The sequence below is a fragment of the Microtus ochrogaster genome, chromosome 8, assembly GCF_000317375.1.
Source record: "Microtus ochrogaster isolate Prairie Vole_2 chromosome 8, MicOch1.0, whole genome shotgun sequence".
NCBI lineage: Eukaryota > Metazoa > Chordata > Mammalia > Rodentia > Cricetidae > Microtus > Microtus ochrogaster.
Window position 1 is genome coordinate 65,202,182 of NC_022015.1, and position 19,389 is coordinate 65,221,570.

Consider the following 19,389-nt stretch of genomic DNA (forward strand, 5'->3'; position numbering starts at 1 on the left):
AAAAAAAAAAAAAAAGAAAAAGAAAAAGGAGGAGGAAAGAGGAGGGGGAGAGGAGAAAGAGCAGAAGAAAGGGAGGGATGGAGGCAGGAGAACAAACAGGAGCAGGAAGAACACAGGAAGAAAGTAGAAAGGTCCATCTCTAAGATAAACCCACCCCCTTTAGGAAACAAGCACACAAAGGCACTCTCTCATCTAGTCAATCCTCTTTCTTTCCCTGAAACCCAGGTTTTGTACAACAGTAGCCAACATTCAAAAACAGAATATAAATAGCCTTAGAAAAATGGTGACTATTTCTTTTACTATAAAGTAAAATGTTGCTAATATAATTGTGTTAAATTATGAGGCACTCAATGGTGTTGCTAATATAACTGTGTTAAATTATGAGCCACTCAATGGTGTAGGAAAGGTACTGTTCAGAAGCTCGGAGTTAATAAATAAAAGGGCTAAAAGTGGGGCTAGTGAGACACCAAAGAGTTTTCCTTCAGTCCTTCCCAGAGTAGCTACAAAGACAGACAGTTTGTGTCACTGTGCCACCTACCCTTCTTCAGCCTGCAGGGACAAACAACAGGCAGCATATTCTCGTCCCTTGATCTTTGTTTTGATCACTGGGAGTAAAAGAAACAGATCTGCAGCAACTACAGGCAAAATGGGCTTCCCACAGACATTTTCTGACAGCAACCAGGTAAACCTGCCATGCAGTCCACACTCTAAACCTTATCTGCTCAGAGTCAGGCTCGTGTAAAAGTCAGCCATTCCTACAGAACGTCTATTCCCACCTCTGAATCCCAACACTACAACTATGAAGTGTGCAAAGACAAAATGAGAAGAGGCAGAAATGGAAAGCTCTGCCTTACCCTCACGAGAAAGATGGTCTGCAATAGAGAAACAGACCAGCTTTATCCAGAGCTAAGAAAGCAGAAGCCTTTAGCTCAGTGGAAACTACTCGAGGGAAAATGTATCCCTTTTCCAAGAGCAGCAAAGTCCTTCCTGATAAAGGAATCCCAGTCTAATGAGGGAGCAGGCAAGCATACAGGTAACTACAAAATAGTAGGAACTGAAAGAAGCCAAGTGACACAGTGTGTCCTTCCTGTGGTGTGCAAGAAGGCAGTTTTCAGAAGAATTTTTGTGGAGTAGGAGTTTGAGTGAAAAAAACCAAAGACCCATACAGAAAAAACCTTCACATAAGCTCCTGATCTTCCATTTAAATCTGGTCCTTTCCAGCATTCCTTAAAATGTCAATACAAAGGCCATTTGGGAGATGGCTCAATGGGTAAAGGGCCTGTCATAAAAATATGGGAACCAGCCGGGCGGTGGTGGCGCACGCCTTTAATCCCAGCACTCGGGAGGCAGAGGCAGGCGGATCTCTGTGAGTTCGAGACCAGCCTGGTCTACAAGAGCTAGTTCCAGGACAGGCTCCAAATAAAACCACAGAGAAACCCTGTCTCAAAAAAAAAAAAAAAAAAAAAAAAAAAAAAATGGGAACCAGAGGTCAGAGCCTCAGCATCTATCCAGATGCCTGGTGGGCTCAGTGGTCCACCTGTAGTCCTAGCATGTAGGAGGCAGACACAGGATCCTGGAGCAAACTGGCCAGCTGGACTAGCACAATCGAGAAGCTCTGGGCTCAAGTGAGAGATCCTGCCTATATGTGTAAAATTTAAGGAGGAGAATAATCAAGGAAGTCCCTTAACACCAACCTCTGACTTCCATGAACTTGCACACATGTGCACACACTTCCACAAACTATGGGTTCACACAAAAACAAAGACTTTTAAACATACCCAATTCAACCCAGAAATTTAGTATTTAGCCTTGATATTCATTCTCTCTCCTCTCTCCAAGCCTCCCTCTCTTTCCCCATATCAAATCTATTTCTCACTAACAGTTCAAGCTTCAAAATACAACTTTACTTTAATTCCTGTCCATCACCAGTCCTAAGCCCTAATCCAAATCACCACCTCTTGCCTTGTCTTGCATAGCTGCAGAAAACCTTTCCCCACTAATGTCTACCTAGAATTCAACATTGCTTTCCAGAAGGAGGGAGGGAGGGCCTGTAGCGATTTTCCAACGCTAATCTGAACACGCCACCACACCCTACACTCCTGACTTCAAAAGCTCCCAATGACCTTCCATTGCCCTTTGGGTAAAGTACAAAAATATCACTGTGAAGGACAAAGTCCCTGACACAGCTGCTGCCGCTCCTTGCTCAGTGACCTCTCTAATCACACAGAGTTCCTTTGGGTTTCTTGATTGTCACAACCTTGTCACAGGTGCTAAGGACACAATGTTCCTGCTAAGATCTAAGCATTCCTTTCTCCAGTCATAGTTAAGTCTTTACAAAAGGTTTTGGATTTATTTATTCGTATGAGTGTTTTACCCAAATTTATGTGTGTGTATCATACACATGTACTCTGGCACCCACAGAGGCAAGAATATTGCACCAGAGCTCCTGGAACTAGAGTTATAGATGGTTGTGAGCCACCATGTGGGTGCTGGGACCTCTGCATGAGCAGCCAGGGCTTTTTAGCTGCTGAGCCACCTCTCCCACCCCAAAGTTAACTGGTAATTCTTTTGGTCTCAGCTGCAAAGCCATCCTCTTCTGTGGAACTGTACTGACCTTTTAGATTGGGTCTACCTGCTGTCTCTGCAAAACGTCCTGTGCTTCTCCCTCCACCCTCCCAATTAGAACCACAGCATTTCACTGGTTTTAGTGAGTATGTGTTCCCCCACCCATTAGGAAAGGGATCAAATTAATCTTCATTATTGTATCTCCTGCCATAGAATATATTAGAGGAACCAAAACCATGCTAGATGTGATACACCACTGAAGGAGACAAAACTGTGTGCAAAGCCGTCCGTGGTGGTTCACTCTAGTAATTCCAGCACTTGTGGGAATGAGGAAGAAGGATCAGGAGTTCAAAGCTAGTTTAGTGAATTCTAGACCAGCCTGGACTACAGCATGAGACTATCGCAAAAACAAACAAAAGGAAACATTACGTACAAAGACATGCATGCTTCTGTGATCATATATTCAATGAGTATAACACAGGGGTCTGTCCACATGAGAAATGTGATCACCCCCTAGCTGTGACCTTAACTAACTTGTTTTCACCTGAACAAGATTATAGTCTATACTTCGTATTAAAGCAGATTTTCCACTCCCAAATACAATACTTCATTATAATACTGACTTTTTTAAAATTTAATTATAAGATCTCAGCCAGGCAGTGGTGGCACACACCTTTAAACCCAGCACTCTAGAGACAGAGGCAGGAGGATCTCTGTGAGTTCAGAGCCAGCCTGGTTTACAGAGCAAGTTCCAGGACAGCCAGGGATATACACAGAGAGAAAGTCTGTTTCGAAAAACAAAAAAAAAACAAAAAAAAAAAAAAACAAAAAAAAAAAATTGAAGATAGGGTCTCATATACTCCAGGCTGGTCTCAAACTCTGTACTGAGGATGACCTTAAGTTTTAAAAATTTATTTTTAATATGTGAGGGTGTTTTACCTTCATGTAGGTTTGTGTATCATGTGAGTACCTAATAAACTCAGAGGCCAGAAAAGGGTGCCCAATACCTTAGAACTAGAGTTACAGATGGTTGTGAACTACCATATGGATGATAGAAATCTAACCAGGGTCCTCTGGAAGAGCTGCCAGTGCTCTTAAACCAGAGGGCCACCTCTCTAGCCTTGGCCCTCAACTTCTGCTCCTCCTGCCTCTGCCTCCCAAAGGCTAGGATACACTACCATACTTGGTTGCATGTAGCCTTGGAGACTGAACCCAGTTCTCCATGCATGTTAGGCAAGTATTCTACCAACTGGTCTACATTCTCAACAAAACTGGCTTTTTACACCGGATGCCCTGAAAACTATTACACTCCCATCAGCTCTGTTTGTTGCTGCGACAGATCACTTCTCTAAGCTACCTCTATGTTTTGTCCCAAAGCCGACAGCAGCTTCTGTCACCTCTACTGGCGATTTGAGCCCAGGGAGTAGGGGATGAGCTGAGACTATGAGGAAATCAGTGACTATCCAGATGGGCAATGAGGACGCCCTCAACCAGAGCACTGAAGAAGTGGCAGATATCTGAGACATTCTTGAACAAATAAGACCTTGTTTCTCGTGTCGTGACCAATATAACCACAGCTTCCCCGAAGGAAAATAAAAGCAAGAGTTGTAAAACTCTGGACAGTTTTCAAAACCGGCTATGGGAAGTTAAGGCACTTCCGAAGGCTTTCAAAGAGAACCTCTGTCTTATTAGCAGCATTTGGAGTGCTACAGGCCTTGGTGATAAAGGCAGTCTTAGGAACGAAACTGCAAATAGTGAATGTATAGATGATGTTTCTCTAACTGCAAGTAGGAAGTAAGAATATGGATTCCAGAACCCAATCCCCAAATCCACTGATCTAAATTTGTGGCAGTCAGGCTTCAAAATCCACACTCCCACCCCAGTGATTCCTTTGCTAAAGTTTAAGAGCCACCCAATGATATTAATCTGTCTGCAGTAGGCGCTAACGGAAAGAGATCTATAAGTGTATAGGATTTATACAGCATCCATGTTAAGGAGAGCATAGCCTCATGGTTGAAATGTAAAATCTTCAATCAGCTTTACTCTAACATGACTGCCTAAAGTGCTAATGGGTAAAAACATTGCTATAGGAAACACTTGGGCTTAAGAGAGGGTTGAAGTTATGGTTCAGGGGCAGAATACTTGCTTAGTTTGCATAAGGTCCTAGGTTTAAGACCCAGAAGAAAAAAAACTGTCAACCTGGTTTACACAGAGAGCTCCAGGACAGCCAGGACTAAATAAACCAGCCTCCAAAAAATAAAAAAGGAGCATTTCTGTGGGCTACAGTGGTCTCACAACCTGACATCCCATTCATTTTCCTCTGCTCTAGTCATAAGCCCCTCAAGGACTGTTTATTTACTTTTTAATGTATATCTTCAGGCATCTGTGTGGTTGCCATGTTCGCACAGGTACCTATGGATGCCAGAAGAAGTTGGATCCCCTATAGCTGGAGTCACCTGCCTGATTGTGGGTGCTGAGAATAAACATCTGGCCATTGGCTCTTAACAGTGACTCTGCGCATGAATTTAACACTTTGTTAATGTGAGGGGTGACTTCTGAACTGGTGACAAATTGGCCGGTGATGCTTTCATTGCCGTAGACACACACCAGGGTAAGTTAGTGCACTGGTATTCTGAGCAGTCCACGGAACCCTCGTGAAGCTATTATCCATGTAGTCATTTGGTTGGAATCCATCCATGCTCAAAACAAATTATTCCAGATGGGCCGTTTGGCACATGCCTGAAATCTGAGCACGTGGGAGGCTGAAGTAGGAAAATCTCATGTCTGAGGCCAGCAATACCCCAATCTACGCAGGCCAACATGACCCTGCCTTAATGCAAATAATAGTGATTGGGTTGGGGATGTGCTGGGGATGGGCTACAAACAAACAAACAATGCCAGCCCTAGGGAAACTGCTAAAATGTTAGCTCCTAGACACGTTCTTAGGAACTGAAATCTTAAGGAGCTGCACGTGAGCTGCCCTACATTTCAGCATCAGAATCTAGCAACCCTCTGACATAATTCCTGTTCTTTAAGGGAAACATACCCCAACACCAAAAGAATTACACTCCTGTGTGAAGATAATATAAATCTGAATTAGAACTTCAAGATACTTCCACAGAAAGTGTATATACACTCTTCCACCAGAAGGGAAAGGAAAGGCTTCTTGACTCTTCTATCTTGGCTCTGCTTCCGGTATATACTCTGTTATCATCCAGATGCAGTGTCTGAACCAGAGCGTGAATGAATAATACATGAAAGTGACAATGACCTAAAACTAAACGACTCGGGGATCAAAGCACCAGACTACCTTCAAAGTGCTAGTAGACAAGGGGATATTGTTTATGACCTAACAAATAAAGCTTGCCTGAAGATCAGTGTACAAAACTAGCCACACTAGTTAGCCACACAGGTCAGGCAGTGAGTACACACACCTTTAATCCCAGAAGCCACACTAGTTAGCCATGGAGGCCGGGCAGTGGTGGTGCACACCTTTAATTCCAGCACTAGAGAGGAATATAAAACAGGATGAGACAGGAACTCGCTCTCTTTTCAGTCTGAAGATTTCGTAGAGGTAAGAACTCTCTAGTGGCTGACTGCTTTTCTTCTCTGATCTTTCAGCTTGAACCCCGATATCTGTCTCTGGGTTTTTATTATTCATGCTACAGGAAAGCCTCTTCATGATGGTCCTTTCCTTCCTGCAGCAAATGGTGAGAAAACCAGAGCCAGTGGCCATGCTGTGCTTCTAAATATATTCAAAGGTGAGCTCTTGCTGAAGACCCTGCCATGACCCTCGCTGCTCTAGGGCACTCCTAGTCCAATGCTTCTATTTTCAGATGCCTTTCAGCTCAGTCTTGCAAGTAGCTCAGAAATTAGTTTAAGAATTTAACAATAATGGATAATGAGAAATAGCTTCCTAAAAATAAATAACATATTTCTATGGAAACAGAAAGAGTTTCCAGCTTAATCTCCAGTCTTTAACTTTAGAGAAGACAGATCCCCTATCTGTGTCTGACTTTGTAATGTAAGAAGTGATCCAGATGAAAGGTTTTTAGTCTCTAGAGACTCCAGGCTCTTTATTAAACACATTTTGTTTGTTTGCATGCTTGGGTCTGTTTCTTTGTTTTCAGACAGGCCTCACTATGTAGCCCAGGATGGCCTTAAACTCTTGATCCTGTTTCAGCATACTCAGTGCTAGGATTACAGGCACATGCCACTATGCCCTGCCCAGAAATCTTATGTAACAAAAACAGACTTGACTTTATATTAAAAAGTAATATATCTTAGGCATCATAAACTTGCAAGCAAATTCTTATTACTTTTTGTTTTTTGGGAGGCAGGATCTTTATTATATAGAACAGGCTGTCCCCAAACTCCAATCTGCCTGCCTCTGTCTCTGCCTCCTGCGTGTTAAGATTAGAGGTGTGTGTCAACACATTCAGTCACGAGCAAACTCTTACTATCTACCCTCACCTTTTCTCCCACTCCCATTTCATGTCGTGGTGTTACCATTCACCCCACAGCGTCCACCAGAACCTCAACATTGCTAAGGTCACCTTCTGAGTTATTTGCCACATTCAATTCATCGGCATGATGTCATCCTTCCAATTCTATTGCTCCTTCCCTCCAGAGTACATCATTGTTAATCTCTCCGCAGCCTCACTGCCATTGCACTAACCTAATTTCCATCATTTCTTGTCATCTTGGCATCTCCTAACGAGGCAACCCCTCTTCTGTACCCATTCCTCTTCAAGCAGCCGAGTGGTGCTTTCGAAACATAAATGCAGTCACTTGGCCCTGCAATGATTTCCTTCCACACTTGGACTAGGCTCAAAATCCCTACAAGGAGTCAAAGCCAGTCAAAGCAGGTCCCTTTCCTCCCTCCAAACTCACCCTACACTTACCAGCTCCATCCATTTCTTTGCTCTGACTCTTTTTAAAGACAGCAGTTTTATTGAAATATAATTCACATGTCATATAATTCATACATTTATCCAATTTCAAGTCACATTCCATCTTCCCTCAACCACTCAGTTCTAGGCCACACCATTCATCTTTGTGTCCCCGCAGATTTTCCTCTTATGGATTTTAGATGAGTGGAATGCTATGCCACAGGTAACTGGCATCTTTACTCAGCATATATTTTCAAAATTTATATATACTGTATTGTGCATTACTACTTTGCATAAAGCCTTTTGCACAAGCTATTTTGCCCATCTTCCCTTTATAAAAGATTCATTTATGAGTATTTTACCTGAATGTATATATGGGCAATGCATGCATGATTGCTGCTTACAAAGGCCGGAGGAGAATTCTAATTAAACTATTCCATTTTTTGTAAGTTTGAAACTTTTCATAATTAAAAAATTAAAAGCCATGCATGGTGGTGTATGCCCTCAATCCCAATTCTCTAGGGTGAGACACCATAGAACCCTAAATTCAAAGCCAGACTAGAACAGGTAGTGAGACCCTATCTCAACAAACAAAAAAGTCCCAGATGTCCCTTGTCCTTTTATGCTTCACTCTGAATATCACCTGACTTCCACCAGTGAGATAGGTATCTCCCATTCTTTCCTTCCTAGTACTTAAAAACAAATGGAGAGGGGAGAGACTGGCAGAGATAAAATTTCCTGCAGCTCAGGCTGGCCTGGAATTCACTAAGTAGCCAAGGCTGACCTTGAACTCCTAATCCTTCTGCCTCTACCTACCAAGTTCTGCAGTGAGAGCCACAAAGATGTATACAACTAAGGAGTGCCGGGGAGAACAGCCTCCTGGAGTTGAGGATCCAGGGGGTTGGGAACGGGTCACACACTGCTTCACGCTGTCTAACTTGGTCTTCACAACCCAAGAAAGCAGGCTACCCTTTCTCTCCTTTTAAGAGATCCTCTCTGCAGGCAAAGAAGCCACACCCCAAACCCAGTACCACAAAGCTATTTGTGAAATGAATTTACACAACAAGTTCTAGAGTTACAAGCTTACAGCACCATGCCTGGGCTTTAAAAAATTACTTTACTTTCATTACTGTGTACATAGAATATGAGTTATAGTAAAGTTCTATCCTTTTTTGTCTGTGTTTTAATTTTTTTATTTATTATTGTGGGTATGATGCATGTGGGCTGGAGATCACGTGGAGAAGACAATTTGTGAGTCAGTTCTCTCCATCCACCTTTGTGGGTCCCTGAGAGAAAATGCATGTCGTCAGAGGTTTGAAGGACATGTCATCACCACAGGGTTTGTAGGGCATGCTGTCATAGGCTTCTATGGCATGTCGCCATAGGTTCGTACGGCATGTACTTTACCTCCTGAGCCATCCCACTTGTCCCTCAAGTTCTATTCTTTTTTTAAATTTATTTTTATTTCACGTGCATTGGTGTTTTGCCTGCATGTATGTCTGTGTGAGGGTGTTGGGTCCCTCAGAATTGTAGTTACAAACAGTTGTGAGCTGCCATGTGGGTCCTGGAACTTGAACCTGGGTCCTCCAGAAGAGCAGTCAGTGCTCTTAACCATCTTTCCAGCCCTGTAAGTTCTATTCTTAATCATAAGTAGAATGAAGTAATTAGTATCTATCACTGAGTTTATTTAGATGTTTTGAGCAGTTTAAATTTTAACATAATTCTCGCAACATGAATAAATGGCAATGAAGAAGCCTGTCAGTTCGTCAGAATCACATCGTCTAGGGCTGGGGGTAAGAGAGTTAGATATGAGGACACCTGCCACATCCCTCATGGCTACATCATTGTATTTGAAGAAAGTGATATTTTTCCTTCTCTCTTGGAATGGAAGACTAAATAAAAAGTATGTATCAAACATTCTCACCTGCTATCTGTTTCTTCTACCCTATACCCTCATTCCCTACTTCATCTATGACTAGCAATCTGCACACTTAAGACAATGAGGATCAAAGGGAATCAGAATGTTAGAGGCAATAGCTAGCATGACATCTGATACAAAAAAGATTAGGGCATTTAAAATTATTAAAGTCACTATTTATTTATTTATTTATTTATTTATTTATTTATTAAGACAGGATCTTACCATGTAGACCAGGCTGGCCTTAAACTCAGAGATTTATCTGCCTGCCACTGCCTCTGCTTCCCAAGTGCTGGTATTAAAAGCCTAGCTTAGCCGGTCGGTGGTGGCGCACGCCTTTAATCCCAGCACTCAGGAGGCAGAGGCAGACGGATCTCTGTGAGTTCGAGACCAGCCTGGTCTACAAGAGCTAGTTCCAGGTCAGGCTCCAAAGTCACAGAGAAACCCTGTCTCGAAAAACCAAAAAAAATAAAAATAAAAAATAAATAAATAAAAGCCTAGCTTTTGGGCGTTTCAAGAAAGGGTGTTGCTGTGAAACCCTGGCTAGCCTGGTCTGCTGCTGTTTATGTATGCTAGTCTAGCCTCAAATATAAGGCAATTCTCCTGCTTCAGCCTCCCAAGCATTAGAATTATAGGCATGTACCACTATGTCTACAAAGTAATTTTCAATATTTTATTTTTCTTAGAGATAGCAGCTTGAGGTACTACTTGGCTGACCACAAACTCCTAGTTCAAGTGATCCTTCTGAGCAGCTAGGACTATAAGCAAATATCATTATTTTGAGCTAATAACTTAAAAATATAAAGCAAACTTTTCTGCATAGATGAGTGTTATCTCAAAATAATCCTAATTAAAAGTATTTAATATGACTATACACAGAGCATAGTGTTAGGTACAAGTAATAATTGTCCTCAAATAACTTATTTTCAACTGAAGAATCAGGGTACAAAGGAAAGACAGGAGGAATACAAGGTAATAGAAGCAGAAGAAAATACTGTCTATAAGGCCACTGGGCAGGGCTTCTTAGAAAGGACAGAAAGGACAAGGCTTGGCAGGATGGGAGAGATGGTTCAGCAGTTAAGAGCACTTGTTGCTTTTACTCGAGACCCAGGCTCAGTTCCCAGCAGGTCACAAACCATCTCTAACTCCAGTTTCAGGGGGTCAGATGCTCTCTTCTGGCCTCTGCAGGCACCAGGCATGCACACACACACAGACACACACAGACAGACAGACACACACAGGCCTATACACAAAGTAATTTTAAAAAATGAAATAATTAGGGCTGGAGAGATGGCTCAGAGGTTAAGAGCATTGCCTGCTCTTCCAAAGATCCTGATTTCAATTCCCAGCAACCACATGGTGGCTCACAACCATCTGTAATGGGGTCTGGTGTCCTCTTCTGGCCTGCGGGCATACACACAGACAGAATATAGTAAAATAAATAAATAAATAAATAAATAAATAAATAAATAAATAAATTTTAAGAATGAAATAATTAAAAAAGAAAGGAAATGGCTTAAATTTGGTTCACATTAGTGAAGTAAGGTGTAAAAGTGTGGGAGAGCAGCCAGTACGTGGTGACGACCAGAGGAGAGCAAAGCACACCGAATGACGAAGATGGGGTGAGAGGGAACCTTCAGTGGGGAGTGAAAGCGACGTGGAGCAAGTGGTGTTTCACAAAGGTGGAGCTGCAGAACAGAGCAATTGAGAAGAGGGCAAGCCTACGACACCAGAGGCCCGTCTTGACAAGTGGCTGACCATGCATGAAGAAAGGGCAGTCCCTCCTGTCTACTCTCCAGGAGGTTCTGCTTCCTATGGAAAATGCTCCAGTCCCGACTCCTTTCTGCATTTCCTACCAACAAGTGTTGTGCAAAATGGCAGAGTGCTATAACAATATACCAAATGATATAAAGAGAGGAGATGTTATTGAAGGTCTTTACCTTTATGATTAAGGTATATCTAAAAATATTACTGTTCATCATCAGATTATTTTAAATGCCAGTAACCTTCCTTTTTTTTTAATATTTTTATGCTTTATTTAAATTTATTTTATGTGCATTGGTGTGAAGGTGTCAGAACACCTGCAACTGGATCTTCAGACAGTTGTGAGCTGCCATGTGGGTGCTGGGAATTGAACCCGGGTCCTCTGGAAGAGCAGTCAGTGCTCTTAACCACTGAGCCATATCTCCAGCCCCGCCAGTAACCTTCCTTGAAGAAGTTTTTGACAAAAGAAGCAATTATCTATCATTTGCAAATTTTCTTGTTCTAAAAGTAAGCAGTTATGTTCTATAGATAAAATTTATGTGAATAAAACTTATTTTATACAAAATACAAAAATGTATTACCCAAAGTAGAAATGATTATAATTAATGTTTCATCATACATACATTAAATTCAGTCAATATTCATTTATCCAATAAATATTTACTGTGAAATAAATGATAAAATACTATCAATTTAATATCATTATTATCTCTTTATGACAACAAAGTCAGAGACATTCTGAAAAAGGTAAATATTAGCACATATGAAACAAAGAGACAGACTCAAATATTGGCTCTATCTTAGTTCTGAAGTCACCCAGCAAGCCAACGTCACCCTTCTCAGCTTCTGCAATGAGCAACAGACAGGTCTTACATTTGTGGAATGCTTGATGCACATGTACGCCTTTTCTTAAATCCAGAACTTTGGACGTTATGAAGTTGGGCAAGTTTGGTTCTATTCCCTCATAATCTGCAGATGAGGAAGCCAGCTCTAAGTCACAGGCTGTGATCACAGCCCAGGGGCTCGTCCTAAATCCCACCTTTCCCATCAGCTAGGCTTCCTCTTGCTACTTCTCGAACCATAGTTACAGGGGAGGAAAGAGTCAAGGGGTACAGCATTACACAAATGAAAGTTATACTCACTAGTTCAGGCTTAGAGGGATTTTAAAGCAGATTTTGTGGTCTCTCTTTAAAGAAAAACATACACGCACACACACACATACACACAAATTATAGGTGAAGACCTTGGAAGGGAGAAGCTTGCCTTTGGGAGCAACAGAAAAGAAAATCATCAGACAACTTAGAAAAATAAAAAATTTCCCCCCAAAACTGAGACTGTGTCCTCTAAATCATATGAAAAGGACATAGAAATACAGGGCCAAATTGGCCTTTATTTCCTCATGTTCAGTCACAAAATTCCAAACAAAAACTTCCAGATAAAGTTGTCTTTGTTGTAGCTTTATTAAGACTAAAAGAACAAATTACCAATAATTATAATAAATGATTATAATAAAAGCAATGAAGAATTGCTTTTCTAAGATAATTAAGTTAAAACATCACACCATATATTAATTACTGTCTTATACACACAGGCATAAACACGCACACACTCACACAGTTTGGCAAGCAAAAGATCTCATTAAAAAAAAAATTACCTCGTCTCCGCCCATAGCTCCTGGCTGCATGTAAACACAGAAGAAAACCATGGGTATTCGTATCAAAATGGTGAATTTAGAAATTAGAGAAATGTTCACACAAACGTTATCTAAGTATTCTTGAAACGTTAATCTGGAGATCCTGTTCTGCTTCACAGTTCACACACCGGGGAAAACCTTCATGAAGCATGAAAGTCACAACAACTCAAATGGCTGTGGCAGCTGCTGGAACCCAGCCTCACGAGTCGTATAAGTCTTTATTGGGTATACTGGGGCCTATTATCTATATCAGACATAGATAAGAGCCTTTTAAGAATAATTTGTAAATCTTCATTTGAACTTTATATTACCATCAGATATCACTCACAGAAAAAATATCCTAAATAACTAAAAGTTATCGCATATGATGGGCATTCCAAACTTCTTACTATACACACATATACACACATACACTCAACTTCACAAATGCCCTGAAAATGTATAGAAATTATATGTCATTAGTTGTTTCTTTAAAGAATCCATTTCTGTGAATTTTTGTATGTATGCAATTTCACATGTATGGGGCCACATATGTATACAAGAGTGTTTGCACATATAGAGTCCTGAAGCTGATTTCATGTGTCTTTCTTAATTGCCCACCACTTTATTTATTGAGGCAAGGTCTCCTGTTGAACTAAACAAGAGCTTGTGAGTCGGCCTAGTGAAGCTGGCCAGCTTGCCCTGGGGATCCTGCCTCTAGCCGCTGAGTGCTGAGATTACAAGCATCCATGCTTGGCTTCAAACTCCAGGACTCTCACACCTTGTTTGGCAAGTGTTTTAATCCCACTGAGCCATCTCCCCAGCTTAGTTTCTATAAAATTCTTAGTGAAGTTTCTCTTACTCTCTCCATTTGCCTTCCATATCTCACCATTATTTATATCATAGGAAGGAGAAAGTACTACATTTTACATCTGTAAAATGAAAGTAGAAATACATCAAGGCTCTGGATCTGCCCAAGGCAGCCCATAATAACGGAATTCTGAAGGCTGCTTCGTCACAGCTTGGGCCCCGTGTTTAGCAGAGCTGACCTATGGCTTCATCTATCACCAGTTACTACTTACAGTGGTGCTGAAAATGGAAAGATTAAATTTGAAGCCTTCTTAAATTTGAAACCTCCAGTTCTATAAAAACAAATGAAACCTTAAACTGCATTAATCTATGAAGCATACAATGCCACAAAACTCCTTTGCACTGAAAAATGATCATAAAATGGACATTAGTACTACAGAATAAAGGGAAGGGAAGAAAACCATTCCTTGAAGATGCCAGACTTTTCAGTAACATCCCTGAAACCAACCACTCACGAGTCTCACTGCTTTCTACTTTCTAACTCTCTGTCACCTCCACCTTTGCCCTCTTTCCCTTCCCTCCATTCAAAGATGAGAAAGGGTTACCCAGTTCAGATCTCCCTGCCTCATTCCTCAGCCCTATTATAACCTAGAGTGAAGAAATCTCTTCTGAATTTATACAGCTACTATTGTCTCCCATCAGTCCACAGGGGATGTGTTCCAAAGCATCTAAAAGGGCTTACTCTTCTCATTATTTGGAACCTGAAATTCATCTCCCCCCAGGAGAGCAGCTTGCTTCACCCACAATGACATGGACAGATTAGCACTGATGGGTTAACATTGTGATTCTATCGCTTGTCCCTTTGTGCCTTCTCTCCCATTCCCAGTGATGTCATGCTGCCTGTTAAGCCACTGGAAAAAAATCTCTACTGAGAGAGAAAATAAAAGTACTTTGTATTCAAAATTACTCAGTGTTCTCCCTAACAACAACCCACCACCACCACCATTATCTCTCATTTCAGGACAAATATTTCATGAAAACAAAATCTGATTAGAATGTAAACGTTATCAGGGACCACTGGTTCTTAGCACCTCACCTAAAGAATAAATGAGAATCCTGTTCACTCAAAACTATAACTGCCGAACACCTGAGAACACAAAGTGAATAGATTTAGGCTTTATGGGGGGGATGAGCACTTTGAACTGAGAGAGAGGGAGAGGTGCAAAGACCTCCATGGACCAGGTGATGGTGGCATTGGCCTTTAATCTCAGCACTCGGGCAGATCTCTGTGAGTTCGAGGCCAGCCTGGTCTAAAAGTGAGTTCCAAGACTCTGTTACACAGAGAAACCTTGTCTTGAAAAACAAAACAAAACAAAACAAAAAGACGTCCATGGGAACTTGAACTAATGCTTTCTTTAAAGTTCATGATTTTAGCTTCTCATTTTCCATTTCTGAACAGAACTGCAAATAGGCTCCTGATGGCAGGACAACATACAGAATTTAAGAAGCAATTTGAGATACTGACGTTTGTTTATATCCCTCATTGAAGAATTGAAATACGCTCCATCTTGGTCCTAACCAGTATTTTATCTAAGATCTCTATGATAGTATTACCATAGCAGCTACAAATGAATGATCACTATATGCTTCACACCTATTAATATGCTTTAGTGTAACACACAAATTTATGGCTTATTTTTCTTTGTTGTTTTGGTTTTGCTTTTGTTGAGACAGAGTCTCAGTACATAGCTCTAGCTAGAATGGAATTCACAGAGATCCACCTGTCTCTGCCTCAGAGGTGCCTCTGAGGATTAAAGACATGTACCCTCACACCCCTCCCCATGTGTAACAATTACATGGTTCCCCAACATGAGCTTTGTAGATGACACTGTTATGCTACGTGTCAAGAGTTTGGCAATGGGGAGCTGGCCAAGTTGGTCAAGTGCCTGCTGCACAAGCATGAGGCCCTGAGTCTGAATTCATAGTACACACATGAAAAGCCAGAGATGACCACACAGGCCCATAATCAAATACTGGGCAGGTCAACCAGCCTAGCCAAATTGGTGAGCTCCAGGTTCAGTGAAAGACTCTGTCACAAAAACTAAGGGGAAAATGGGAGGAACACATCTAATGTCGACCTCTGGCTGCCACTCACGTATATTCCCATATGAACACTTGCTCATGCACACACACGAGACTGGATAGCATGCTGGTACTGAACAAACATAGTCTCTTAGCATTGTACACAGTCGAGGGAGAGAGTAACACATGACATGCTTTGATTGTCTGTAGAACATAAGCCAATTCTGATGGTAATTTGAAATTTGATAAATTTGCTTCTATGAGGACTATTTGTGAACAGTCCAGTTTGAGTCAAATGCTTCCATAAGAGAAAGGTAATGAATACTGAAAAGAATGTTGGAGGAAAACAGCAGTGCTTTCATCTAGAGGTAAGTATAGCGCTAAGGAAGATCCACCCGCGTCAGTCTCCCCACGGCCAGTACACAAACCCATGCCACCATAGCCACCTTATTTACATGGGTCCTGGGATCAAACATAGGTCAGGTCTTGCAGGACAAGCACTTTACCAATAGGCTCTCTCCCCAGCCTGCAATCTCGTTTTAAATTTTGGCTTGTATACATGGAAATGGGCTTCACTGTGAGAGTTGCAAACATGTACACACCATAAGACCTCCTCCTTGTTTCTCCACACTGTCTTCCTCATTTTCTTCTCTTTCTTGTCTTTCCTCCTCCCCTAGTGTCACTTTCTGCTTTCACGACACATGTATTCTATTATTCTCTCTTGCTTCTCCCTCCTTTCTTCTTTCCCTCTTATAATCCCCCCATTCTTCTTCTTCAGTGGTGGTGGTAGTGTATGTGTGTGTAGATTCTGCATGACAGAAAATGTGATATATGTCTTTCTAAACTTTATAACATAAAGAACTCCAGATCCATTCATTTTCCTACATGTCCTAATTTCAGATATCTTCATAGGTGAAACTTCATTTTGTATATTTACCACATTTTTTAAATACAGGATCATACTATGTAGCCCTGGTTGTCCTGCAATGCTGGGATTAAGGGCATGTGCTATAATATGCCTATGTATCACATTTCCTTTTCTATTAACAGACTCTTAGGTTGGCAGCAATAAACATGGATCCATAACAGTCTCTGTGTAAACTTCTTTGAGTATATACTCAGGAATGTTACTGTTATGTGCTAGATAATACATTTAAGAAGTATTAGATTGTTAGGAACCTCCATGCTGATTTCCATAATAGCTATAATTTACATTCCCACCAGCCATTTATAAGAGTTTGTATATATCTTTGCATTTGTTCTTTATTTGAGGCAGGGTTTCACTTGGCAGCCTACGCTGACCTCAAACTCATGGTGATCCTCCTACTTCTGTGCCTCTCAAGTGACAGAATTACAAGTGTGAGTCACCACAACAGGCTATCGTCACTTGTTTTCTCGATGCTAGCCATATTCACTGGCCTGAGAAAACAATCAAGGCAGTTGTAGTTTGCATTTGTTTTAAGGCTAAGAATGTTAAACCTTTTTATAGGTATTTGCTGGCCATTTGCAGTTCTTCCTCTGAGGTGAGGCATGTCCATTCAATTCATTATCCCCATTAATTGTTTGGATGAGGGTTTTTGTTGTTAATTTTGTACAGATTATAACTATTAATCCCCTGCTGGGTTCACAGCTGGCAGACTTGTTTTCGTGTTCTATAGGCTATTTCTTCACTCTGTTGATAGTTTCCTAACTTCATGCAATCCCACTTGCTAATTCTCGGGATTATTTCCTGTTCTCCTTTGCAGAAAGTCTGTGCCCATACATTGCCATATCCTCCTGCAGCAGTCTGAGCATCAGACCTGAGATCATCTTGACCCATTTTGAATAAGGGTCTAGTTACAATCTGTCCACATTACACGTGGATACCCAATTTCAAGCACAATGTTTGAAGATGCTGCCTTTTCCTCTATGTATATTCTTGACATCCTTGTCAAAGATTAGGTGGCTATAGCTGTATATGGTTGGTTTGGTTGGTGACCAGGTCAAACTCATGTTGAACTCCCAATCCTTCTGCCTCAACCTACAAGGTGCTAGGCTGGCAGTGAACACCATTATGCCTGGCAGGAAGCACAATTTGTTCCTGTGATTAAGACAGTGTATTACTCAGTGTAATAGTCCAGGCTACCCTCAAACTCATGGCAATCCTTCTGCTGTACCTTCTGAGTTCTGAGATGACAAAGATGCATCATGTTTGGCCTGTGTCTCCTACTCTATTGGTCTAAATACACTGTTTTTGTGCCAGTACCCTGCGATTTTTCTTAGTATACCTCTGTAAAATGGTTTGAGACCGAATGTTGCGGTACCTACAGCATTGCTCTCTTTACAATTCATTTTTTTTTGTGCTCAGGGAATTTCACAATTTTTCACTTGTTCTGGGAAAAATGCCATTGGAATTCCTATGATGACTTTATTGAGTCTGTAGATCATGTTGGTAATACAGTCATTTTCACAATATTAAGTCAGCCAGTCCACGAACAGACTTAATAGATGAGTTTCTATAGTCAACCACTTCCTTTATGATTTCTACATTATTACTGTGTGGCAGTGGGTGCCACAGTGCACAGGCGGAAGTGAGAGGGTAACTCTGGAGCTGTATGCATTTCTACATATCCAGACAGTCAACTCAAGTCACTCGGTTTGCATAGCAAGAGCCTTTCCCTACAGAGAGGGCTTCTGTGTTTTAAAGTTTTTATTATTGAAGTCTTTCATTTCCTTGGTTAAGTTCATTCTAGTATTTGAGGTTTGTCTTGTGTTTTAGACAGCCTCACTATGTAGTCTCGGAACTTACTATATAGACCAGACTGTCCTGGCTCAGGTCCTCCTGCGTCTGCTTCCGGATGCTCTGCTTGTTGATTTTATCCAGCTACTTCTCTTACCACTTTTATCAGTTCTGGATTTACTGGGGAGGTTTTTATTTTGTTGTTTTTTTTAGGATCTTTGAACTTTATTTCAATATTAGTTTTTGGATATAGGGTTTCTCTATGTAGTGTGGGCTGTCCTGGAACTCACAAGAGACACCTGCCTTCACCTACTGAGTACTGGGATTAAAAGCATTCTCCACTATATCTGGTTTCTGAACTTAATTCTTAATTATCACAATTCTTTTTAAAAATTATTTTACCTGTATGATGAGTTTTTGCTTGCATGAATGTATGTACACTACATTAACATTTGGATTTCTTGAATTAATTTTGTAGCCAGTAAACAAATATATTTGTCATGTTTTATTTGAAGCTGTTTAACATACACACCAAAACCACAGGGCAGACTGTTACTTGATTACTTCCCTTCTAATCCTGTCTCAAACAAATATACAAAAAGCAAACCTTCCTAGGTATTGGGTATACATACAAGCCTGTGATCGCAGCATCTGGAAGGTAGGAGGATGAAGAACTCAGCAATCTCCAGGACCAGTCTACGGTATCTCAAAGACCAAAGCAAGACTTGCAAACAATTTTTATTTTTAAATTTTGAAACAGAGCCTCATGTAGCCATAGCTGGACTCAAACCCATGTAGTGGAGGAACCTAGAACTTCTGATCCTCCTGCTTTGCCTTCATGGAATCTAGGATTATAGGCAATCACACCCAGGGCATCAGTATGCTAGGAAACAACTGATCTACATCCTCAGATCAGCAAATGTGGTGTCCTTAATTGGCAAGAATTTTTTTTTTTTTTTTGGTTTTT

At 41.1% G+C, this 19,389-nt stretch overlaps 1 protein-coding gene across 9 annotated transcripts in view; it reads right to left on the bottom strand.

The window, feature by feature from the left end:
- Nucleotides 1–19,389, bottom strand: part of Cpeb3 (cytoplasmic polyadenylation element binding protein 3) — a 195,960-nt gene that overhangs the window by 72,127 nt on the left and 104,444 nt on the right. For 7 of the 9 annotated variants that reach the window (XM_026781052.1, XM_005352183.3, XM_026781048.1 and 4 more), the window contains one exon: nucleotides 12,794–12,817. The exons of the other annotated variants lie outside the window; for them this stretch is intronic. In XM_026781052.1, coding sequence (XP_026636853.1) covers nucleotides 12,794–12,817 — 24 coding nt within the window. The remainder of the gene's footprint in view (nucleotides 1–12,793; nucleotides 12,818–19,389) is intronic. 9 annotated transcript variants of the gene reach the window in all.